Raw genomic sequence first — 26,263 nt, 5'->3', positions numbered from 1 at the left:
TTGCAGTTAATTCATGGAGGGTACAACAAAAGTCTCCTCTTCCTTCCACATAAAAATGTTTTAAAGACAAGTCTTAAAAAAAAAAAAAGAGTTTATGTCTGTCTTCCTCATGCCTACCTGGTCCTGGAAGTTGTTGTCCTTGGAGAGGCGTCGGAGTTTGCACTCCAGGTTGACGATGCAGGCTTCCTTGCGAACCACCTCGATCCGCAGTTCATCGTTTCTCTCCTCCAGCTCTCGAATCTGCTTCCTGTATTTATCTTTTTCAATCAAACAATGGGAATACTGGGTCTGGGCCTCATCACGTGAGCGGAACGCCTGCAGTGGAGGGAACAAACCTCTTCTGCACCTGGACACCAGACATCTTCTCCTGCTGGTTTTGTTTGTGACGTGTTTGGAATGGGGACTTGAGAACCAATAACCATTCTCCAGATAAGACAACAGTTAGGACCAAGATGCACCACAGTAGAACCATTAAGAATTATGGTGATGAAGGTGGTTTATTGCCAGCTCCCTCTTGGCCTGGAGCAAAATACTCCAGAGGGAAAACTGGATGAGTTGACACTAAGATCAAGCCTGCAGTAGCTGCTGTTAAGATCTTGGTCCTGCCTGCCAGATGCTACGTTATGGAAACATCCCAATATTATCCTATGTTTAATTACTGTAATGCAAATTCCAACTAGCAGCAATTTCTTGTAACTGTTTATTTTTTAATGGCATTTTGGGTCCCATTACCCACAATTCCCAAAAGTGACAAATATGAGATGCAGGCTTTTGCTTTTCCTCCGTTTAACTGTTAGATACCTGGTCTCGCTCCTTTTCCACCTCTTCCAGTTGTATCATCACAGTGTTCATTCGGTGCTTGTACATCTCACAGTCTTTTCCTAATGTTGAACACTTCAACTCCAAATCTTCTTTCTCTTCAAGATACTAGAAATGACACAATGTTAACCACCACTGCTCTCAGAGCTCTTGGTGGGACTAGACTGGGAGATTCCATCTTTCTATCCTTCCATTTCTCACCTTGTCTCTCAAGTCCTCTACATGACGGATCTCCTCTTGGAGATTAAAGATCTTGTTGACCAACTCATGACGATCTTCCAGTGCCTCCTTACGGTCATGTTCCAGAATATCCAAAATGGCTTTGTCTGAATCTGGCAAACTCCGCTTGTCAGCCTGAGAAGAGACATTTGTAAGTGGCAGGCCAGGGAAAGAGAAAGTAGCACTGCAGGGAGAAAAGCAACAAAGACAGTAACTAGCAAGAGGAACAGAAAATGAACAGGGTGTTGCAATGGGAAAGCAGAGGAGAGATGGACATTTGTTCATATTTTAAAATAGTGTCAGGAAAGATAAATAAAGGCTGTCTTGCTGTCAGAGCAGTCTGATGAAGGAACTGTTTTACTGTTTTATTGTCCTGGCTATAATTTGATCCATTTTGGGTGTAGTGACAATTCTTCACTCCAAGCCCTGCATTCAAAACTCTTCTCTATTAATCAGCTCTCACTGAGCACAAAAATCACCCTTTGCCAAAGAGCAGGGCGCATGAAAACATCCCAGGGAATTTTTAAAGCACACCTGGGCTTTGCAGGGCTGTGCTCAGAGAATATTAAATATGCCTGGAGTAGTTTGTGCCACTGCTTCATTTTCTGTAGTGTCCAGCAATATTTTTTGTTTAAGATTTAAAATTAATAAGATTACCAGAGCAGGTTCCACCAAATAAACTGCCATACAAAATTAACCATAAATGGAAGATGAAAAAGGCATATAATGCAGGCAAGTAATACATATATTTACTTTAAAAATCCCTAGACTAAGTTGGAGATTTCAGTGACATTTTGGTTACCAAATATTTCCTAGTATGCCTACATATTTCTAAAACAAACTGCCTTTTGTTTATTTACACTTTCACTTAGGAGAATTTGAATCCTATTTTTAGCTATTTCATGATTATTTATCTGTTTCCTTAGATGCTGTAAGACCATTTCAATTAATATAAGAGATTCTACTCTACCAGAGCTTCCAGAACCTTCTACACTACACCCTTTTTCAACCTTGGAATTGGATTTGTGTTAGAAGAAAGAATTATTAGGCACTGACAGAGGTTACAGCCACTTCTAAAACACTTTATTGATAATTTCTTAAGAGTCATTTTAAAATGCCACAAGCTTTTTCCAGAAAAGTGCTAAGCACTCTCACATATACCCTAGTTGTCTAAGCTCTTCACAATGTAACACCCTGATAAATTTTCTGCCTATCAGACTTCTTCCCCATTTGCCTGGACAAAGGTTAGTTAAGATCCCTGCACAAGTTACAGTAGAATTCTATGGGGCATTCTGGGAACATAGTGACCACCCAGGTACAGGAACCTTAATTATCCTCTGCTTCATTAAGTCTTTTTGTCACAGATATGACAACAGCCCAGAACAGGGTACACAGCCTGTCAGGAATTTCTGGGCTGGCTATTTAACACAGCTTTGCAGAACAGAGCGGTACAAGGGACCCCAGCAGGGCTAAAACAGGGTGTTGAATGCTCAGCAGTGAACCAGCTGCACTCTGCACCCTGAAGAATCAGCCTCTCATGTACAGCTAGATTTATGAGATCACATCTTTTTTTTTGGTAGAACTCCTCCTTCTGGATGTGTTTGTACACGGAGTACCACAGACAGCTGGGAGCAATATAACCAACCTTCTGCTTTTCCAGACTTTGCACTTAGGCTCACGGTAGCTTTGCAGGCAGAGGTTTCACCCAACACTTCCTAGAGTTATAACAGGATTAAGTGTTCAGATTGAGATGAGGAGCAGTAGCAGAAACCATGCCACCTCTTCTTGTCCATGCTACCAGTTTCCCTGTTAAGTACTCAGCTCCCTGTCCCTTACTGAAAACACTGGGAGCTGTCACCACCTGCTGCTTCTCTGTCCCCCTCTTGCAGCCTCTTGCAGACACTTAGATCCTGAAGGGCATGCACCAAGTCAGGCTATGAGGAGATGTGGAGTATGGGAGGCAGTATGGGAGGAGAGCGTGGGGTTGCCTGGAGGCAAGCAGTGCTCAGAGACTGCTGAAACAGAAGGAATACACTGAAGGGGCTGGAATTTTGCACATGGCAATCTGCTTTTATACCTGAATGATGGATTGTAACTCCTGGATTTTAGTCTTCATCATCTCATTTTCCCGCTCTAGCTCCAGAACCTGTTCCTTTTTAGGTCGGTTTTCAATAGCATTTTTCAGCTTCAAAGACTGGTTCCTCTCCAGCTTGCATTCCTCTTCCACTTTGTTCAAGCGATGCTTCAGCTGATCAATCTACAGCAGTGAGGGAGCAGTGAAAAGGAGAAAGAGGAAAGGAATCATTCCTAGCTCTGATATTCATGCTCTGAAAACTCTTTCACTTCCAGGTGTAAACATACTGCCATAGGTGGAAAAACCAGCTGAAGCTGTGAATGTTAACAAGCAACAGATAACTGGGGGGATGTGTTGAATGTCCACAACTGAACTGCTGAACTCTCCAGCATTTATCTCACCTCTAACTGGAGGTCTCGGCTCCTTATCACAGCCATGCTCTTCTCATCACTCAGCTGGGCATATCTCATGGCCAGATTGTAGTTCTCATCTTTCACCTTGACCAGCTCATCATTGTAGTTGTTCCTCTCTTCCTTCATCTTGTTGTATCTCTCCTGGAAGGTCAGCAGCTCTATCTTGTTCAGTTTCAGCTGCTTTCGCTCATCCTCCAACTGGCGAGACTTGGCCAAGAGCTCACAGCGCTGCACATCTTTTGTCTTTAATTGCTGCTGAAGCTTAATGATCTCATTCATTAGGAAATGGGTAAGGCCTTCATGTCCCTCCTCCACTGGAAATGTTGAAGAGCTTATCAGCTTCTAGTAAAGTCATTTTATACTAAATAGATTCAGCAGAACTGAGTAAGAAACGAATGTCCCATAATATGTACAGTGGTGCAGAATATTTACTTTTACATTTGCACATCTAGCTGGCAACAATACAAATATTCACAGCACACTATTATTAGAATCACACTATATGTATATGATTTGTCTGGACATAATATGAAGCCTTTACATTTGTCTTGTTTCAGCTGAGCTGACAGGCTTGTGGAGACTGCATAAACTTTGCAAAATGAATCTGTACAAGTGCAATTAATCTGAAGGCTTCAAATCTGCTGCACATGTGTAGGTCATCAATGTAATTTAGTCCACTGTTCCAATATTTCTTCTCTTGAGATTTCTTGCAATGCCTATCATTTAATTTGAAGCTCTTCAGCTTCATTCAGACAAACGAGATGTTCCTTTTCTTTACATATGACCTGCTGCTAGCTCCTTTTGCATTTAAGGGGACTGAAAAACTGCAGAATGCTGCTACAAGATTAGCTTGTATTTCTATTTCTTGCCTAGAAACATTGAACCTACTCTTCAATATAGTTCTTATTTCAAGAGGGTGGTTGGGACTGATTCTACTCACCAACAATAGTGGAAAATCTCCGTGTAGGCTCTTTCCCTGTCACCAGTTTGTAGAGTTCAGGGTAGTAAAACTCGAGGCTCTCTAAGAAAACTACATAGCCCCTTTGGCCCTTGGTGTGGAGAATGTCCAGCAGTCGGCCTGAGGACAGAGAACAGAGAGAGAGGTGACAGAAGAGCACTGTCAGCAGCATCAGCAAGCACTGCATCCCCAAAGTCAAATCTGCTTCAGGTTCATCTCCACCCCAGCAACGTGCTGTGAAAGATCTGGCTGATTACTTGAGTTCAGTAGAACTCACAAAGCAATGCCACATGTTCTTTATGTTTGTGCTTATCGTTATTCTGAAGGAGTGTGGGCCAGTTGGTCTCTGGAACAGAAATTTCAGTAGACACATTATTCAGTGCAGCCTTCACCAGGCACTGCTGAACCACTAGGATGGCAGACCCTTCCATGACAAATCACGGGGCACAGCAAAACAGCTGAAAACCAACTCTTGGAACAGCAGTGGCTGCTGCTTCTGTTAATGGAAATATTTACCAAGGCTTTGAGGGGAATATGAACCCCTTGAGTTCCAGTCTGCATAGCACTGGAAAGAATCATTGTTATCAAAATAGCACCAGCAGCTTCCCCACCTTACATGAAATCTCTTGTAAATGAGATACAGGGTTTCTACTTGATAATCTGTAAGATGACACAGGCTTCCTCCAGATTTAGCAATATAACACTGTTCAGATAGGGATGCAGACAAATTAATTACCTGCTCGGTTAATTTTGGAGGGCAGCATGAGGGAGTTAAGCACCTCATCCTCATCTTGCTCATCGATGACTTTGCACTGCCGTAAGTAGGGGGTCAGCTTGGCTGGGTTGATGTACCGGCTCAGCACGTGCCGGTTGCATTCCACGTTCTCCCACAAAGCTTCCTCCTCATCCTTCAGTGTCTCCAGGCAGTCATCCATCTCTGGCTCTCCGCCTTAACAAGAGAAACAACTGTCAAATGAACACCAAACAGGACAGTTTCTATCCTGTTACTTCTTTGTGCTCCCATGTCACACAGGATGAGCTTACAAGGGCTCAAACTAGTGCTGGATTTGCCCTATGTTGAAGCTGTTTGGGCTCAAGAGCAGCCTGTCCACAGCTCATCTGGGAAGTGATAGTTCAGAGAAGTTCTGCCTTGAGCCCCTGAAATACTGCACGCTGCTCTCTAGTGATGAATCTGTGGCTCAGCTACCTGATGGTCTCTACAAGTCAGAGAATCCCTCATCACGTTAGCAGCAATTGCATTGCAAGAAAGGGGATGACCATGCAGAGTTCAGACAAATACTTCCTGCAGGCAACTAAAGCTCCTTCATTCTCACCTCTTTTGCTCCTCTCAGCTGTACTGATTTGAACCTGCACTTTTTCCTGCATATACATGAGGAGCCAGCACATGTATCTCTGAATTCTGAAAATGTTCTTGACTCATGCAAATATTGTCACATGATTTCTGAGTGCTTGCTAAGCAATTTCCTGCCAACTCCTAATTTGTAACCACCTCATTAGAGAAGGTTACGAGGCAGGCAACAGTGAGGTCAGAAAACTTGTACTGCAGTTAAGAGTAAAGAAACTTTGTAAAAATGTTTCCATCTTGAGTTAGTAATAAATGTTGACCTTTGAAACAAGTCGCATTTTTGCATTCCAAATTTCTCAATTTCTACTGAAGCAGGTGACACAAGGAAGATAAACTATTTCAAGAGTTATTTCATCCCACCAGAGGCCATGGTATAAGAAGAATGTGCACTTCTTAAGTCATATGAGACAAGAGCTCATGGAACTTTGCTGGTAATCAGTAACTAAAGACCTTAAAAGCAACTTGCTGTTTTACTTGGACCTGCTGAGTTCTTTCCAATGTGCTATAATTTCCTCAGCTTCCAACTTCAGTGACTGCAAAGCAGCCTGTGTTACACTGAATATCACTGGGCAGAACCAGCTATTAACCTCTATTGCCAGGGGCTATTAACTTCTCATCTTGAAACTGAAAAGAAGAAAGTGCTAATCTGCTATGTATTTGGCAGTGTTCTATCACAATGGAATACAGAATAGTCCTACAGAAAAAAAAAAAAAGTGTTCTTTGCTTGATGCTTTCAAAGGCCTTTCCAAATTGTCCAGAAATCTAGGCTGGGGTTACAAAAAAATGTGGGTGGGTTCCTCATACTATGGACAGGCAAGGAGAGTGTTGCCAGGGGTTTTGTTCTTCTCCTGTACTTCAGCAGCTCTCCCAGAATTCTTTTCTTTTGTAGTTTCACATCTTAGGAGCCACTTACTTAGCATTTACTCTGCTGCTTGCATGTAGATTTCATTACTCCAGTGAATGCTCTTGAATGGTTTGGGAGAGACAAGGGTCCTCAGAGGACAAGGAAGACCAGGTCTCCTCAGTGGGATCGAGAACCTCAGGGACATGACTGTAGTTATGGGGGAATCTCTCTGGTCTTATGACCTCCTCACAAGCTGGATGAAATTCTAACTGAATACCAGTATTTACATGTGGTAAAGATGACACTGTAATAACGAGGAGTATAACAGTAAAACAAAAGAAAGAGCTATTAAAAGTAGGCAGAAGTGGGAGGAATGCTAGAGGAGAAATAGCTTCAGCTGAAGAACACATGCATTCTCATGAACTGTACTCTCCACCACTTGTTCTGGAAATAACTGTATTTCACTTCAAAGGTAAATTTATCAAACAGTAAGTAATTGAAGAAGCTGAACTTTCAGGGGGTAGAAGTCAGTAAAGAAGAAGGTCACGCAGCACCTTAGTCATCTTACAGCCACGGCTATCTAGTGCATCTAAAAAAAAGGTTGTTGCAAGCCCTTTAATTTGGGGGAAGGTACCAGGAAGCTCATAGATGGGCCTCAGAGTACAAAAGCAGCACTCGCCTGAATTTCATGAAATGCAAGATATCTTGTAATCTGCTGCACTGAACCAGAAATTATTACACACTGTCAGCAGTTCCCTCAGGACATTAGTAAGGGATTTCTCCGTTAAATGATTCAAAGAGTTCACTCATCGGTGTAATTTTCAACATGAATACCTTTTTTTTTTACCTGACATTAAAAATACCTTTATCAAATAGTCCCTTGTGTATGTGCATAGTATATCCATACTGTTATTTTGGGGACATAATGTTTAATGGGAAAGTAATAAGCATATTGCATGAGTGGCTAAGAATCTTAAAAGGAGCTTTCTGGTAACAAACTCCTGTTACACACAGTCTATCATCAGGAGCAAGCCCTTGGAAATAACATTTTAGTGGAGTGGTTCCTCACTGCCATGTTGGAATTTCAGAATCTTCCTTTTGCTTTCTTCTTTGGATTTCCACCTTGGAAACACCCTACCAGAAACACAGCTGAGCTCTCTTCTAGCTTACTGTGCAGTTCATCACCTCTCAGGGATTTCTGCTACATATCAGGTAGCGTTCCTCGCTCACCTGCAGCTTGGGCTCTTGCCTCCATTGTGTTTCTTTGGACCTATTCCAAAGATAATAGCAATGAGCAGCTGGTATGAGTACAGCACCCTTGTTAGTGAGTAAGCATTTCTTTTAGTATTGAATATAATGTTGAATAGGCAATAAAATGCTTGTGATTGGTTGAAGTTTTGGTGTGCTCGTCAGAAAACAAATGTGGTAACTGAAACTCAGTATAAAAATCAATAAAGGTATTGTATCAGTAGCTTTCAATTTCAAGGATTTACAGCAGCACATGCATTTTCTAGGTATTTAAAAGACCTTATTCCTTACTTCTGTCTTTCCATTCTGTGATACGCTAGAAAACTTGTATTCACTTACAAAATTAAAAAATGACAGGTTTACAATGTTTTTAAATGTGTAATCACTTATTTGATCTGATCTTTATTACCATTATCTAGTTTCTGATTCCCACCCCCCCTGAGCTGTAGACTAGCACATTCAGAAGTTGTGATATCTCATAGCAATACGATGGCATCCAGTACAAATCACAGGTGTGAAGTCACAGGCTTGGACTGGCTTCAACAGACATTAACCAAAAAAGAAATAAGAATCAGCACAGCAGTTAAAAAATTGCTCTCCTGCTGCTCCTTTCAGTAGTTAGTACACAACACAGCTTTTAACTGCAGGAGATCTTAATCCAGTAATAATCTCAGCTAGTCCCATCTATTTCAAAGGTCTCTGTAGAGGCACATATAAAAGAGAGAATCCCTTTTTACATGAAAAGCAGCACTCTACTCCCCTCATCTCCTTTTCTCTCTCAGGGACTATCCTTCTCTTGACTGTTACACACACATGAAACCTTCTACGTGTTTGCTGGGTTGTTTTTGTTATATTTTTCAACCGAACAAATCACCTTGCAGTTAAAGCTGTGCTCTGTTCTCACTCAGGCTCCACACCTTCATATGTCAGTGCCACTCTCCACTGATCAAGGGAATAAAGCCTGCAGGCTGCAGAGCCAGGGGTTCTGTAAAGTGCTCATCATCAGGTCACATCTAAAGCTTAATTTTTTGTGATTTGTTTCAGAATGGTGCAGAAATTAACCCTTCAACTGTTTAATCACGTGCATCCCCTTGCACTGAATTCCTGTCAGCCTGTGGATGCTGAGAAATGGCCACGTAGCAGCCTGCAAGGTCTCCTGCAGCAAGGTTTTCTGATTTCTTCTTGAAATCAGCTCCTTCATGAAATATGAAAAAAGGGTATTGTCCTTATCCAGAGAAGGAGGAAGTTTATTTTGGAAAAGGAGATCTATTTTAATTTTTTTGGCTTCTGCATTTGCCCTCGATGTTCCAACTGAAAACATTGAAAAAGAAATCACAACACACAAAATGTTTGTGCAAATTTTAACTTGATATGAGCAGAAGTTTATGTTAAATATTAAATATGTGTGTATAAACCAGGAAAGGATTACCTACAAATGATCATATTTTAAAGCAAAAATAAAGATTAAAAATAGTATTTTAAACCTGTGTATATAATTGTCCTCAACATTTTGAGGGTATTTTATTGCATCCTCTTTCTATGCATCTCACAGATGTCGTGGGGCAGTGTCCTTCCTCCCCCCAGTCTGTACAGAACCTCACATGATCACATGTAACAACAGGGTGATTTTCTCAAAAGCTACTTGAATGGATATGCACAGATTTGCAATATCAGAGAACCACAAAACCACAAAGGGATTTAGTGCTATTTCTAATTTTAGAGGAAAGTCACAGTTTAAGATGTGATAAGGAAATTATATCCTTTTGCTTAAGGACAGGAGAGCTCTATTTGCACTCCTGGCTTTCTGAAATGTCAAATACCGGCAGTTTCCAATTATGGTGCTTGCACTGCTGGATGTTCTCTGGTACTGAAAACCACTTTCAAAAGGCTTAAACATTGATTAAGAAGATTGAATTTGCTTAGCTATACTAAATTTTTTCCATACAGGTTCCAAAATCGGAACTCCCAAAGCAGAGGGGACAGTGTCTTCATCTGCCCCTAAGAATTCGGATGTTATGGTCATCCTTTCTACCTCTGAGTCTCCACCTGAAAACAAGGCTGGTAAGAAGTATTTTTACAACAAGGTAGGACTTGTTAATTAGTTACTGCAAAGCACTTGGAGCCACCAAGATGCAAAGGCTCTACTAAAACAGTAACAGTGCAGTTGGATGACTTTGTTTTACTTATTTTGCAAGACTTGGAATATTTGCTGAAGCCAGCATCACTGTGCAATGGACTGGGCTGTATTTCTGGTTTAGATCACAGTGGCTGTGTGTGGAAAGAATGATTCTGTGAATATAAGAACCCTCTATAGAAAAGATTCAAGCAGCTTACTGAATGCCACAGTTTCAACAAAATACAAAAGAAAAATATAGAATAAGGGATACCAAAGTAATAGAAGAGCAGAAAGCTTTAAACACAAAAATAGGATTATTTTCACACAAAAGTATTCTGTTGAAATCCATTGAGTCAATCTTCCTGTTACACACAATCTAAAAAAAAACCACCACCAAACACTCACAGCCTTTCAAGGCTTCAGTGAGGTAAAGCCTGATCTCCAGAAGCCAGATGATAGCCATAGCCATAAATACTGCTCCCATTTTCTGAACAGAAGAGAAAGAACCAAAACAAACTCCCTAACTCATTCAAAGGGCTCCAGGTGCATATTCATCTTGCTTCCACTAGTACAAAAGGGAAAGAACATTCCCTTCACTTTCATAACTATTGCTTAACAAGAGAAAAAGAAATGAGGAATTGTATCATATTATTCTTGTTCAGTATCTCTGCTCTATCAAAAGAGAGAGCAACTGAATAAATCAGAGATTAATCTCTAATCACTATTCCTGTCCTAACAAAAGAGGGCCAGAAGAATTAACACTATAGGAACTCTCTTTAATTATCTCTTCATTTGTCTGTATTTACTCTCCTAAGAACAGATCCATAGAAAATCCTATTTCAGAAAAAGAGAGTGTAATGCATACATAAAGCACGTATCATTTATTAGTATTGTTAGTCAGTACAGCCAGCAGTTTACTTAGTGTCACCTCAACCAGAAAACACTGTGTGTAACAAAGACACAAGTTTTTCAGTACTGCAGGATAATATTGCTTAAGAGCTGAACAATCCTTGCACTCAATTCCACACACCTACTACATGTAGCTTTTGTCTGCTTCTGAAATTGCAAATGAAATGCTGTAAAACACTTATCATTTTCTGGAGGAAAAAAGTATTTACACATTAAGAATGTTGCTTTGCCCAATTAAATATTGTTGCAAAGGACCTTAATCAGTGTAGCAATACTTAGTAGGATCCTGTGATGATCTCTGTTTCGTAAAAGGCTGAGATCTATGCTTTCCCATTTTGCTCTCCATCTGGTCAGAACATCTGAAGTCTACGTCTTCCTCAACTCTGCCAGCTCGAGAACTTCAGAGCTCTTATCACACAGGAAGGAAATGACTAATTTTGTGCTAAGATTGTACTACCTCAAACATGCAGCATCCAGTCAGATTTGATTGTAGAACATATATTACCAATAATAAACAGAAAAAATGGAAAAATTCTCTTCTAAAAGTAGCTTAAAAGTTTTGACTACTCAGTCATTTTTCTGTGTGTCACTATTCTCTACACAGAGTGAAGATGTTTGTAGCTCCTTCATAACAAACCTCTGAGCCCTACTTAGAAGACAAGCACATTTAGTGGGTGGATTCACCTCACCAATTTGAATGGGACGTCTAGTTTAACTTAGAAATCTAGTTCCTCTCTAGCAGATGAAAAATGGTCTGTTCAAAACTTCACCTCTACCATAGATGTCCTCTAAAGATTGGTTTCTAACCACTATGAGTTGCTTAGGTTCCCTCTAGGGACAGTGGAAAGAGATTTGTCCCTTCAGAAGGCAATGTCTACACTGGGGATTAGATGGATATTACTCTGTTGTCTCAGATTTCAGGAACTGTTTGTACTGTCTTTATTAAATGCTAATAAATGTGAAAGTAAATAATGAATGAGAAAGGTGAGCAATGAGAGCTGAAGGAAAAAAACTGCAGAGAAAAAAATTAAACTTGGGGATGAAAGTTGGTGAGGTCAAGGGAAAAGGCAATATAAAAAGCAACCAAGAAAAGAAGAAGTTAGAGAAAGGGGAACTCAACAAAATGAAAGTGAGGAACACAAGTGAGATAGAGATGAAAAGAGGAAAGTGCTTAGTAAAGGCAAAGGGAAGGAATATGGGGTGTAAAGCAAATGAAGGGATAAATAGGAAAGGGCCTGCCTGACACATTAGAAATTAGTGTTTGTTCTGAGCATGCAAATCAAGATAATAGCACAATAATTTAAATAAATAATTTACCACAGGAATTTAGTGCATGTATTTTAAAGGATTTTCAAAGTAGCAGTGGAGAGCTGAAAGCCTGACATTTAATAAATGCTTTAATCTAGACATCCTCCATGCTGCTCTGCATGATGATGAGGAGGACAACAGAAATCACTGTGCTAACGTAGTACAAATATGTTTATATATCTGGCCTTTTTTTTTTTTTTTTATGAGTGCAGCATTAGCTACTGACATGAGCATTTCCTTTCAACTAATGAGTGCTAAAAGCCAAGATCTAAAAAAGAAGCCATCATCCTCTGGCTGCCGAGGGCTCATGAAAATGCTGGTCCAACAAATGCTTCAGAAGTCATTACTAGGTCCCAGGTTAATTTTATTCTTGAGACTGACTCACTCTGTTTTTACAACTGATAATGAGATTCTCACTAGTTGAGGAGGAGGAGGTGGCAGCACAACCAGGGGCAAGCGTGTAGTTCTGGGTGATCAGGAGGAGTCTTGAATTAAAAATTGAAGTTGCCCAAACATGCAAATTAATTTGATGATCAAAGGTTAGGTCCCAGTAACTGTGTGCTCACATTGCAAAACCCAGCACATCCTCTGGTACAGAGAACCAGTGTTCATAAAGGATTTGCACAGACTGAGCTGCACAGGAACCTGGTAAGGGCAAGGATTCATTAGCTCCTACATAACCTATGGAACTGGGATAACCCCTTGTTCAGACACAGCCTGATCCTCATCACTGTTATTAACACTTCACTGCTATTAATACCAATCCCATAAAATAGGAAAAAACAAAAGGAAGTTAAGCTCTGCCATACAAAACTGTTACTCATTCTTTTTTTTAAAAATGCACACTTTCCATAAACTCTTATGTTACAAGAGTTTAAAGCAATAACAGAAACACTCAAAGAAGAAACACTCAGCTCTCTCAAATCTCATTCATTCCTGTTTAGCACTTCATTCATAGCAATATATTGCATTGGATGAAACACTGTCCCATCTCCTAAGGGTGATGGCTGCTATGATTCACATACATATTTTGTTCACTTTATGTAAACAGAGACCTTCATGTAGATAGAACAGATATCTATACTTTACTCCACCTGTCACCTCTTTGTAACTATTGCTTTAAAATAGACTCTAATTATAAAGAACAGACTGCTGCCTTGCATGTGCTAGTTTGACTGCAGCTTGAAAAGTGACCCATGCACTTTATGTCACAAGTACCTGTAGCCTTTCTACCTCAAAGTCACTGGAAGAAGTTTTACTCCTAATTGTAGACTGCCATAGTCCTTGGTGTTCTGCTCATTGACAAAATCCTCTCTCCTTGCAAGATTGCTTCAAGTTGCAAGGACATCTCAGCCAGCAGAGCACAAAGCACACAGGAGACAACTGGACACCATGTGACAAGAACAAGTCCACAATAGATCACAAGGAGCCTGGTCTGGGAAGGACAAAACCTCACAAGGAATCGGAGCTTACTATTTTACTGCTGGAAATTAGAATTCTCCTTTCATATGGAAATGGCTGTACTTGTTTTATGAATAGATTTTTCCCACTTATGCTTTCTGGTCACCTCCTCTTCTCACTCTGTGTCCTCTCTCTTCTTGTTGCCGTGGTGTGGGACATGACTTCGGAAAAATACACCCACCATCCTCTCAAACTTACTCTCTATATATAGTAGACAGAAAGGTGCTGGGGGCTGCCTTACTTCCCTTTTCTTCTGAACAGAGGTTGTGGGTAACTTTCAAACATGACACCAGAGCAGAGGAAAGTATTAGAGGAAGTGCTGTCACAGCCACAGTGAGCTGTGTGCTCTGGCTGGAGCATGAGAGACCTGAGGAGAACCTCCAACAGGTCCTCCTTCCTGCAGCCCGTACAGCTGGGGTTCATTAGCACCTCTGTGTCACCAAGGAAACCTCACTGTAAGGTCTGCAATGAAGAGCAGGAAAACAACCTCTAGAAGAGAGAGACAATTTACTCTCCATCCTGCAGCAAGGCTCCTTTAAGACACTTCTGTAACAATTTAAAACAAAAAATTATCTTACTCCTCAATGGGACTATATTTTATTTCCCTAAGACGTAACCTCTCTGTGACCTTGTCTTGCTGCTTTGGGAAAGAGATGAAACCAAATACTGTATTCCCTATCTTCAAAGTATGCAAAGAGGAATTAAGTATTTTCCTTTGCTTTCTCCAGCTAAGTCCATTGCTCTGATGATATAGAGTAAAATGCCTGATAGCTTTTGTGTGGAAAACTTATCCCAGAAGAATGAACCAGCCACTGGAAGATACTAAACTGTTCTCATCAGAAAACTCTGGCCAGTTATACAACATATGCATTTTTTGAAAAGACCAAAGAAGCAAAATAGCAAGAAATCTGACTACCCAAATTCACCTGTGTGTGGTTCTTGAGAATGAATATTACTGAATTATCTGCTGACTGTGGAAATAAATATTTGTGAAAATAGCAATTATTGAGTGCTGCCAGAATTACCCTCCATTTATGAGCATCCTGACCTTTAAGCAGGGGCAGCTGCTGCTAAAACAGAATCTACAAGCCATCTCACAAAAGCAAGATTTGCAAGATTATGTGCACTCAAATCCTGATCCTCAGGAGAAGCTATTTTAACAGTACAGAGGGTGGTAAAACTTCACAACCAACTACAAGTCAGTGGAAGCTTTGTTTTATTCTCCTAACTTGCGCCTTGAGGCGTAACAATTCCTTATGTGCTATCTGCATTAACTGTACCTCATAGCATAAAATATCACATGGTAACAACAAAAGCATTTGCAGAACGTGCAAACAAACATTTGTTTTAAATGCAGTGTTGTATTTGTGTACAAAATAAGGTTACATGCAATATAAGCCCTAGTAAATGGGTGCCACACATAAAGGATTGATTTCCCCTATTTCTCATTCCTACTCAAGGGCACAACTTGTAATTAGGGTCAGATTTTCAGAGAGCAGGTGGCATCTAGGCATCAAAATAAATGGCCAGATTTTTGCAAGTCTTGCCCCAGAGTGTGGGATAACAATGTTATGAATCACAGAGCTACTGCAAGTTAAGTACTTTTAAAAATCAGGTCTTTCTTACATGCTTAAACTGAAGCTGAGCTCTTTCCAAAATCTTTTTGCAATGGAAGCATTCATCAAATTCTAAGTATTTGAAAAATGGGCTATTAATTAATTTAACGGGTGCTAATTTTTACATTAATAGGAAACTGCTCTATACAGCACCTGTAAGCCTAGCTGGCAGCAGTAAATAGTTCTGATTCTCCAGTAGTGTATAAACTCTACAGAAGTACACATTCCACAGGGAAAAGGGCAGACACTGTGTCACTGCTTACCTACATTAACTCTAACCCTTCTGCAATAACTATTTTGCCAGCCAACAGGTGATGGTGAACACTGCTGATGCATCAGTCTCTTTTCAGCATATTGTCTCCAACTACAACTGAGATTTTAAGAATTAGATTAAATTTTAAGCTTTTGAACCTTCTGAGACATAACAAAAGAAGGGTTCCTTCTACATGACTAACAAGATTTCTTTCTATGGGGAACAAAAACAAAATTACTTTTCTTATGCTCAAAAAATAAGTGTGTATGAGGTTTTAGATGAGACTTGCTTTCCATCATTTTTTGCTCTATTTATCTTGTTTTCCAAAGCTGGTAAGTTCAGCCTTGCAGAATCTATACTGCTGACTCAGCTAACTGAACTAACACTCATAAAAATCCATTTTAAAAAGGTCCAATGATTTTATTTTCTAATCATAAATATGAAATTAAATTAGCATCTCATTGCTAACAAAGTCACCATGGAAAAGAAGACTGAGGAATTAGGCACAGGGATGGAACGTCAAGCGTAAAACAAAACAACTGTAGTGGATGAGCTGGTTTAACTCCTGCTTCACTTCACTCAGGTTTTAGATTTTTTATGAGTTATGTGCTGTGTTCGTGGGTTTCCTTTTTTGATTACAAGGCCCTTCAATCTTTGATGGCAGTCACTACTCTACCATGAAACAGAATCATGCAAAATACAAAATAACAACAAATAAGGTTCACTCTGGATAAGAAAGAGACGCAAGATAGAGCAAGTTGGAATGGAATTCAAAATCCTACCAGGATCAGTAAGTCTTTCAAATCCTATAAAAGCAATACACTCATCAACTGAGAACTCATATTATTCTCCAGGGTACTGCAAACATCAGAAAGATTAAAGGAATTTTTTTTAAAGGAAGCATACAGAGAGTTTAAAAAGCCTCTTTAAAATATGAATTGTGTCCAGCCTTTTAATTATTAGCATTCCTACCGTGTGTGTCCTGGGCTGACATCACCTCTGATGTTGGCATTGCTGGGTGAAATTGTCTACTCTGAGCTACCTCTGCCATCTTCTCTCCTTGAGAGGACAGGAGCTCCTGATGTGCCTCAGCCCACCCATGCCTGTATGAGAGGGTTACCTGAGTACATTTCCCTGCACAGCAACCCAGATGGTTACCTGAGGCAAAGGCAGGGACAGGCGTATTTCTACTGTTGCTCCACCAGCTGTCCCGATGAAGGAGCACAAAATACAGAACATACAGAAGAGAGGACTTGGTGAGAAGTGGGCAAGCACCGTGGGAGAGCTCTGAAAGGGCTGATGAGCTACAGTAACCACAAAGCTGCACTTTCTCCTTATACTCAGTCTGAAATTGTTCATAGCAGGCTAGCGTGGGAGGAAGTGTTTACAGGACCTGTCCTGAGAGCCAGTAATTATAAATAATTCCTCAATTGCTAGAAAAGCTTTTGGAGTAACTCCATGTGTGTGGACATGCCCCATGCATGTGGCCATGCTCCCAATGACAACACCCTGTAGGATAAAAAGGGCTTCATTAGTGCTCATCCTCGTTACCTGTGGGTGGTCAACTTCTAAATTTCAAGTCCCTGATGGGACTTGAAAGCTGTAAACATCCAAGGATGTGGTTGCAGCATTCTAAAAATGTACTGCTTTGCAATGGGACAAAACCAGCCCTTCTTCCTTCTCAGTAAAGGAAAGCAGAAGTTACATATCAAGCAATGTGTGACGCAGTAAGGCAGGGGCAGTTTGGGGACAGCAAAGCTTTCTTGGATGCTCTGTCAGACTAATATTCTCTTAAGGATCTCAATGCCTTAAAAGTAGAGTTCAATTTTCCAGGCAGCTGCCAAGAAGTACAGCAGTATTTTCATACCAGTTGTAAGGATCAGACAGCATGGGGAAATCATACTCATGTACCCACATCCCCAAAACAAAGGGGTCAGTCTCCAAGTTCTGATGATCTGCTCTCCTGCTATACCAGGAGCATCTCCCTCATGGGAAAGCCTCCTTGTAGAAGAGGGTTTGAGCAGCAGACAGATTCATATCTCTTAGGCTTGTATAAGGCCAAATTCACAGCAGGATGAATTTTCAAAAGCTTGAGTTCACTGCCTCCATGTGAAGGGAGGAGGAAGATGGGAAATATCCCATTTCCAGGCATGCAGAGTGTAACATAAATGCTGAGATGTGGCATTGCACAGCCCAGTCTGCTGTCCTGATCTGACTCTTCACAGTGGCTCTGCATGCAGGACCAGAGGATCAACACTGCAGGACCATGTTGTCTGAAACACAGCACAACAACCTGTCCTGCTAGAGCCAGCTGTGTGTGTAAAGCATTCTCCACAAGAGAATGGAAAAGAAGTGGAAGAATCACTCAGATGAAAAGATGACTTTGTCAGTGAGGTCTAGAAACCTTGCTAAAGCAGAATGGCCTGTCTCTGCCTGCCCTCTGATTTTTTTTTTATTTTTTTTTTTAATTTTTATTTGCTGTACTTAATGTGCTTCATTTCCCTTAGGATCAGTCACAAACTAGAGGTGACAGATATCCTCAGTTCTACAGCATGCTGTGTGGAGAGAAGTTTGTTGGTTACCTTCACTCACCTGAGGAAATTGCCATATATGGGATGGTAATGAGACTCAGAGAGGAAGAGGAAAGGAGATAATAAACAAGACAAGTGAGGCAAGTCAGACAAACAGGTCAAATCAAAGGCAGAGGACTTGGGATGTCCTGTGAGGACCAAAATAACAGTAAAAATCCACCCTCTGACTTTTCTCATGTTCTTTCCTCACCACAGCTGAATGTTCAAATCATCTTTATTGTTCCAGTCCCTTTGTGCAGAGTCTCTATTAGATCTATGCTGCTCCCATTAGGTACTGAGCAAGTTTGTATCCTTTATTTCTAATACTATCCTGCTCAAATAGCTTTGGATTCATGCACTGTTATCATATTATAATAATGCTGTTGTAATGAGTTTGCATTTTCCTGCGTTGCTGGAACTGCTACAATCTATCTGAAGCTTGTCACTAAGTTCACAGCAACCAAAGCAGCATTCAAATCCTGAACAGTTCTCTTTCAAACTGAGCATTTTTCAATTGTCCTTTGCAGGTGAAAAAGTTCAGTTCTTCCTGCTACCCATGTTCTCACAGAGCTTCTATAGTGACCACCAAGCCAGACATGGCTCTCCCAGGTGTGCAGCCCCAGTTGTTCAGTGATTCAGTGAAGGTGTTGCTGTCAATAGCATTTAATTCAGCAGAACTGCCTGGACACTGCCCTCACTCTGGATATAAGCAACTCAAAAAAAACACCTTTCTGTATTGTAACACTCCATATGAAGATGCCCAAGTTTCAGTTTTCCTTCAGACCACAGACTCACAGATTAAAAAAATAACCTGATTCAGTGTTTCCAGCCTTACAGGAAATGTAATACTCTTTCACATTTTTTCTAACAACTAAAACAGAAGAAAAACCCCCAGTCTTTTCTGTCTTAACAAAAAAGTTTAAATAATTTGTTTCATACTGCATTGATATCTTTCATGGCATATATTCCAAAAATGAGATAATGAAGACAGAAGGAAATTAAGCCTGCAGTAATAAAACCTGTTAGTCTTGAGACTTCCTGAGAAATATGTAACTGTAAATACAGGAATATGTCACTGGAAGGATGAAACACACCCAAAATCTTCTTAAACAATTAAATATTGAGATTTATTCTGACTTGTTTTGGCAGGAACTGTGAAGGAAGATTAGCAGTGTAGTAGAACAAAAGAGTCTTACCTTAAACTAGGGTGTTGTTTTTTTTTTCCAGGAGAAAATCAGTTCAGCAATAGTAAAAAAAGCAGAAAAAGTTTATGGAATGATATATTTTCAGTCAGTGCAAGTCATTAGTGACATGAGTTTTGTGATCTCACTATAAACTGTGGAAAACCTATGGAATGGCAACTACCTCAACAGGTACATGGTTTAGTGTTGGCCTTGGCAGTGTTAGGTTAATGGCTGGACCCTATGGTCTTAAGGATCTTTTCCAACCTAAATGATTCTATGATTCAGAAAAAGCCAAGGAACAGAGACACAGGCAGCAGCTGCTGGACAGACACTTGACGTGTTCTTGTAAAGGACTGGGATGCACCTGCAGATTTTGCAGAGGATCCATGCAAAATTGCAGCCAGGGAGGAAACATTCTTTTACACACAGATTTCATGCAACAGACCAGTTTGGTCAGTGAATGGTAAATGTCACTGGTATTTTAACTGAGATGTTTAAAGCCAAAATCCTTCAAATGATCTTATGAATGTGGTATTTGTTCAGTTCATGATCAAGGAGAAAAGATGCCATCACCAGTTGCACTGTAGTTTGGAAATTCAGTGTGTTTGGTGTAAATCTTTAGAAAAAGAGTTGAAGCAACCTTTGTATGTTTTCCCAGTTTGCTCAGGATTCAAAATTCACAGAGGAAAACATTTGAAGGGTTTCTCTGTTGGTGTTTCAAGCCCCGGAGGAACTTAGTGTTCAAATATATTAAATGTGTGTAACAACCTATTAAGCATACTCACACTGATTTAAAGTATGGGCACAGCTAGATTGGAAATGTTTATACACATATTGAGCTGTAAAAGATGAAGTGGAAACAATCCATTAACTGCTAATGATAACCATACATGTACTGGTAGCATACAGCTTTTTCTGCATTCAAGTGAAAAAACCAAACCGAAACAAACCCACAACCTTATCCCATTTTAAAAAGAAACCCTATGTTACATTTACTCGTCAGTGCCTCAATTACAGCCTGAGGAAAATTTGCCAGCAAGCAGCTAGTGCTCAGGAGGCCAGTGGGAATCTTTCCCTTGGCTACAGCAAGTTGCATTTCTCCTCTGAACTACAAAAAACAGGACAGACTATCAGACTTGGGCAAATAACAAGGATCTTTGTAAGGCCAAACTGACCTCAGGGACCAGAACAAACATATCCCTTAGTACTACACAATGCTACTTTACACAGACAAATTCACTGAGGCAACGATTACTACAAATAGTATCACATACACAGCTGTATATACACTTATTCTTCTGACAAAACCAGAATGTTACAGCATTTTGTTTGACATTTCTGATAGATTTCCACTGAGGTTTGACAAATTTCTCTTTCCTCTGGAGTTGCTAAACAGATTCACTGAAGTAGACAGCATCAGAGAGTAATGCCCCATCCAGCACTGAAGATGAAATAGGTTTTGTGGGAGTAACATAATACAAATATTCTCTTCACTACATTGTTCAGCAGTGATAGCAGACAATGCAATACATGTTGCCAGCTTCTGGTGCTATTAGCAATGTGTTTTTAGGAACTGTGGAAAAAAAACAAACCACAACCAACCCTGTGTGTTTGCCTTTTGTATAAAAAAGTACAAAGGCCTTATGCGCTGGCAAAATGTTAAATACACCCCCTGTAGATCATTTAGTGTGTAAAGTCATGATACTCACAAACTTTCACTATTTCTAGAGCCCAAATATTTGGCAGAAGATTATGAAGGAAGAGAGGTGTTCAAAATCAAAGTTCAGAAAAAAACCTTGATGTTTAACTGAAGTCAGTGTGAAAACCTCCAGCCAAGGAGTAATCCACTGCCCACAGTGAGGACACACCAGGATGGGGTATAAGGCAGATCTGCTGTTCTGTCAAATTGTGTTTTAAACAGCCTGGCCCTGTAGTCTCCTTGTGCCTGAGAGCAGCAAAAGTGAGAGGGTAATACAAGGAGAGAATACTGACTGAAGAAGCAGAGAGAAAGAGGCTTTTATCACTGGTTGGATGTGTGCCACGGAGACCAATTATATACGTTTGACAGCAACCATTATAATTCCAGAGTCCTTGAACAAATCACAGCAGAAAGGTTACCTTCCTGAAAATGTTCATTGCCATTAAATAACTAACCCAGACTAGAGGGTGAAGACAGCACTTAAGAGAGGGTTTGGAGAAAGAGAGGAGATGGAGAATCTTATTACATGTACACCTGAGAAAACCCCATCACTTGCTCTGGAAAAATAATTGCAGATTCACTGCAGGTAACTGTATCCTCAGCAAAGCAGACAGTGTTCAGAGAATGCAAATCCTACTGTGACAAAGCAGCCAAGACAAAAATTATTTCTCACTGATATCAGTGGCAAAACTTGCCTTCATTTGGTGAGATTCATGGATTTACCCTCCAGTTAGAAAGTCACAAGACCTGATCCCATATTCCTTGTTCTTCTAAGTTTAGATCACTATGGAGATTACTTAAAAAGGAAGCTGCCATAGGTCAAGTTCCACCATCAGTTACACAACCTTAATGACCACATCTAAGTGAAACCTTCATATTTCATGAAACATGCATTTCAATATCAAAAAGAGAGTTCAGACACCTGCTAAAGTGTGTAGCTTGTTCTCCCTCAATAAAACAGGCATAATATTGGGAGAAATAGGGATCTCTATAAATTTAATCCTCTGGGAGCAATCATTCCTTATATCCCATAAAAATTTCACCAAGAAACAGTATATAAACCAAAGTCATTTGGTATATTGCATTCAGATTTCTTCAGCATATCCCAGTTACTTGGGATGCATCCTTCTAGAAAAAGTTCAAATTTCCTTTAATTTTAACAGATACATGAAGTCAGACCCTTCTCCTTTCAATCATATTGAAAGTTTGTTTTTATCTTAATTCAGAGTTAAATCGAATTAAAGTGACTATTTGCATAATAACAGGGAGTCAAACCCATGGTTCTGAATCTCTCTTCTGAGGTTGGCTTTCTCAATATGGAAATTTACTGGTTAGGATAGAAAGTTACCAGCCAGATGTAAAGTTACCGGGCAATTTCCAGCTGAAATTTCTCCTCTGCCAGCCACATGACTCAAGAAACTAGACACACACAGAGAAAATTCTGGCTCCACCTTGCAATGATCACAATCCAACTTCGACAATGCTCATTTTTTTAACTTAACATACAGCAAACTATCATGATGAAAAAGAAGGGAGGGAGAAAGAGAGATGTTGTCTCAGCAAATTTATTTCTGGGAGACGTTAAGACCTTACAAAAAGAGCTAGTAATTGGGGCACAGAATACTGAAAAACCAGCACAAAATCATACAAATTTTGCAGAATGACTGAAATGACCACACATACTTTTCACATCACCATGTGAGTTGTAGCACAGTAAGAGTCATATTAGACCTGTATGTATAAACAGGACTAGGGATGTAATTCTCCCCCTGTGCTTGGCACTGGTCAGGCCTCACCTCGAGTACTGTGCGAGCTCCTTCACTTCAAGAAAGATATTGAGGTGCTAGAGCATGTCCAAAGGAGATCAACGAGGCTGGTGAAGGGATTAGAGGGAAAGTCTTGTGAGGAGAGGCTGAGAGAGCTGGGGTTGTTTAGCCTGGAGAAGAGGAGGCTCAGGGGGATCTTATTGCTCTCTACAACTACCTGAAGGGAGATTGTAGTCAGGTGTGGGTTGGACTCTTCTCTCAGGCAACTAACAACAAGACAATAGGGCATGGCCTGAAGCTGTGCCAGGGGAGGTTCAGCTTGGATATTAGGGAGCACTTGCTCACAGAAAGGGTAATCAGACATTGGAATGGACTGCCCAAGGATGTGGTAGGAGTCAGCATTCCGGGAGGTTTTTAAGGAAAGACTGGATGTGGCACTCAGTGCCATGGTCTAACTGATGTGGTGGTGTTAGGTCATAGGTTGGACTTGATCTCAGAGGTCTTTTCCAGCCTCAATAATTCTCTGATTTGGTGAAACGAACATCTCTTATTTTATTGTTCTAGGCTTATGAACTTTTTGAAGATCCAAAAGACAAAGATGTTTTAATGTACCTGCTTCTGTATTCAGAAGAGAATGCCCACAGCTCAAAGGCCAAAGTTTGCTAGCTCTGAATCAGAAAGAAAGTATTATAATTGCAAACATAAAATTTAAGCTCCTTTCACTCATATGGAGATGGACAATTTGAGGGAGCTGGACAGGTCGCTAAGAGAATTCTCTGACATAATAATTCTCTTATTAATTCAGCTGAGTTTAAGAAGTGATCCTTATTCAGTCTCCAAAAGCCCACATCAGAACATCCTTAGAAATAAATCTTCAGTCTCAACAGTCCTGCTTAAGAAGGTGAGGCTAAAAGGCTTCATCAAAGAAATGTACTTGTCATATCTGGTTCAAAGCTTACAAACCTGAAAAAGGAATACTGTCACATTGTCCTTGGATGCAGTTTTTAGCCATGCGTGATCTTGGTGACTCACCAATATATGTGGAATAAAAGAAATTAGCTGTTCCCAGATTCTAGGAGCAAAGTTACACTCCCACTACAGTATTAGAGTTGGGAACCTCTACCTCTGAGATGTGAGAACCCATGGGAATCAACAGGACAAAAACTAGAAATTCTGCTGTGGAACAGGAACATTTAAACGTTATTAAGTTTAGTAAAAAGGCTATGACCAATCAGAACTATTTTTACAGTTTTCCAAAGACCTTTTCTTTTGTGCTTGTTCATTTTTTCATCTACCTCCTGTCCCATCACTAAGCTCTTCCTCTGCTGCAGCCTGCATATTCTGCAAAGGAAAGAGGAGCTGAGAGACTGCAGTACTTCCTACAGTTCCTCTACAGGTACTCAGTGGGGACACTAAGAGCACCACGTAAGACCATGTGCATCAATAGTTGCTCCCAATATGAATGCAACATCAAGATGAAAATAGAGAAAGAAACCTGGTGGAGATTTGTGGTAAGGCCTTAAGAAGGAGTGTGCTGATAGAATGAGAAGGGATAGAATACACAGAGTGAGGGCAGGCTGTGTTTGTCAGTGAGGAGGAAGCCAGGGTGTGCTATAGGTGTTGGAAAACAGTTTGAAACAGAAACAGAGAGAAGATGACAGTGGTTATTTTTTTTGTGAATGACTAATTAGGAGTCTGAGAGTTGGAAGAAAGCTGTGCAAATATAAACATATTGCATTTTGGGATGCATCCCCAAATGTATAAAAATGCAAATCCTGCATATGTAGGTGAATGGGACAGGCAGGAAAGGAGCATGTGTGTGCAAGGACAATCTGGCGGAGACGCAACATCACTTTGTGTGCAAAATTAACTTTTCAGGGCAGCACAGTACACTGTGCATGAGAAAATGGGTAAAGCAGGAGGTCAGGGTGTGTGTGAGAAGCTAGAGGAGCAATGGGAAAGGGGAACACAAGATAGAGAAGGAACTGGCAGAGAGGAAGGAGGAAAAGATTAAGAACATGGGGGAAAATGTACAGTTTATTGCACAAGCAAGAAAGAAGGCGGAGGAAAAGGAAAGGAACAAACACGGGAAGAATTTGTCACACAGAAAATATGGTTGATAAAAAGAGGCACGAAAAGATGATCAAGAGATACATTAGGGTTGAGAAGCGAGAAGAACAAATTAGAACAGAAAAAAAAATAAAAGGAGAATTTAATTAGTTAACAGCATTAATCCCCAGTGAAGAGAGGTAACAAAAAGGGTAGGGCACAACACACTGACCAGAACCGCAAATTCCCTAGAGACCAGTGATGATGACCAGGCTTTTCACCTCCTCTCTCTAGACCTCCATTTCTACTTTCCTTCCCAGTGCACACTCTCTGCAAGGTCACAGTTACACCTCCACTTGCAGCCTGTTTACCTCACTGAACCAGGAATCCATGTCTGTCCCTCCAGCAAGACCTGCTGAGGACAAGGAAGACACCAACACAACCCTTCTCAAAGAAACATACTCTTGAAAATGAACACAAAAAAGGTGAAAGATGAAAGTGGAACTTGTAGCGATTAGAGTCAAGTACTGTCCTAGCCAGCAGTGAGGTGGAGCTGATTCAACAGCTGCCTTTCTTACCTTGGGTGCTCATGGGTGACTGGGCTGTCTTGCTGCAGCTGCTGCAGGCTGAAACTCTCTATGTCGTCTCCATGCAATTGTCAGTGCCTCTCCAGGAGTCTTGGAGAAGTTATTTGTGCTCTGCAGTGGCTGAAAAGTAAAGGAAACACAAGGAGAAAAACACCCCCTGGCTCCTAAAGTGCCAAAAGCTTGGGGAGAATCAGGAATGAAGGAAGCAAGTGCAACCAGTGAGCAAAGGGCAACACAGAAAGTAAGAAAAAGTGTGTCAGAGACTGGGAGGGGCGGAGAAGGAAAATGCAAAGATCTGACAGGAAACCAGACTGCAAATCTGCTCAGAGCTTAAAAAAAAACAGGCTCCCCAGCACTACAGCCTGTCTGCAAATGACTCTGCATGCAGGTGACAGCAGAGCCCTGCAGTCCCACTGTAAGCAAATAAAGAGGCACTATTGCCCCTTCCCCAGGAAGAAGAGTGGGCAGAGTTGGCAGCAGCCAACGACCTCAGACTTTCAGTGCATGTTTCCCTCAGGCAAAAGGGGACACGCTGAATGCCAGCCTTCCTGCTGCTGTGCCTCTGCCACCACAAAGCACCAGCCCTGGCTTCGCAGTGCAAGCACTGGCTAGGAAGCAAGCAGGAAAGAAAAAGGAAAGACTGAACAAAACAGAGTTTCAAGAACAACAGTTCCAGGCAGAAGGAGTTCTGGGTTTTCCCAAGATTTCAAAGGCTTTTCAAGAAAAATATTTTATTAATATCTGCTTTTGCTAAAAAAAGCAGTCACCAAGGTTTAATTTTATGCAAGTATTAGGTTATTTTGC

The 26,263-nt window shown here is 40.7% G+C and overlaps 1 protein-coding gene across 3 annotated transcripts in view; it reads right to left on the bottom strand.

Moving 5' to 3' along the window:
• The window catches only part of CARD11 (caspase recruitment domain family member 11), a 42,800-nt gene extending 17,184 nt beyond the window's left edge, over positions 1-25,616 (bottom strand). For all 3 annotated transcript variants that reach the window (XM_051632594.1, XM_051632595.1, XM_051632597.1), the window contains exons 1-8: positions 25,451-25,616; positions 5,220-5,432; positions 4,466-4,603; positions 3,514-3,839; positions 3,116-3,295; positions 1,021-1,173; positions 802-927; positions 118-315 (exon numbers count right to left, since the gene is read on the bottom strand). In XM_051632594.1, coding sequence (XP_051488554.1) covers positions 118-315; positions 802-927; positions 1,021-1,173; positions 3,116-3,295; positions 3,514-3,839; positions 4,466-4,603; positions 5,220-5,432; positions 25,451-25,463 — 1,347 coding nt within the window. In that variant the 5' untranslated portion in view covers positions 25,464-25,616. The remainder of the gene's footprint in view (positions 1-117; positions 316-801; positions 928-1,020; positions 1,174-3,115; positions 3,296-3,513; positions 3,840-4,465; positions 4,604-5,219; positions 5,433-25,450) is intronic.
• Between the last annotated feature and the right edge of the window lie 647 nt (positions 25,617-26,263).

Source organism: Apus apus, chromosome 14 (genome assembly GCF_020740795.1).
Source record: "Apus apus isolate bApuApu2 chromosome 14, bApuApu2.pri.cur, whole genome shotgun sequence".
NCBI lineage: Eukaryota > Metazoa > Chordata > Aves > Apodiformes > Apodidae > Apus > Apus apus.
Note: the sequence above shows the minus strand (reverse complement) of the source record. Positions and strands in the feature narration are given on the sequence as shown.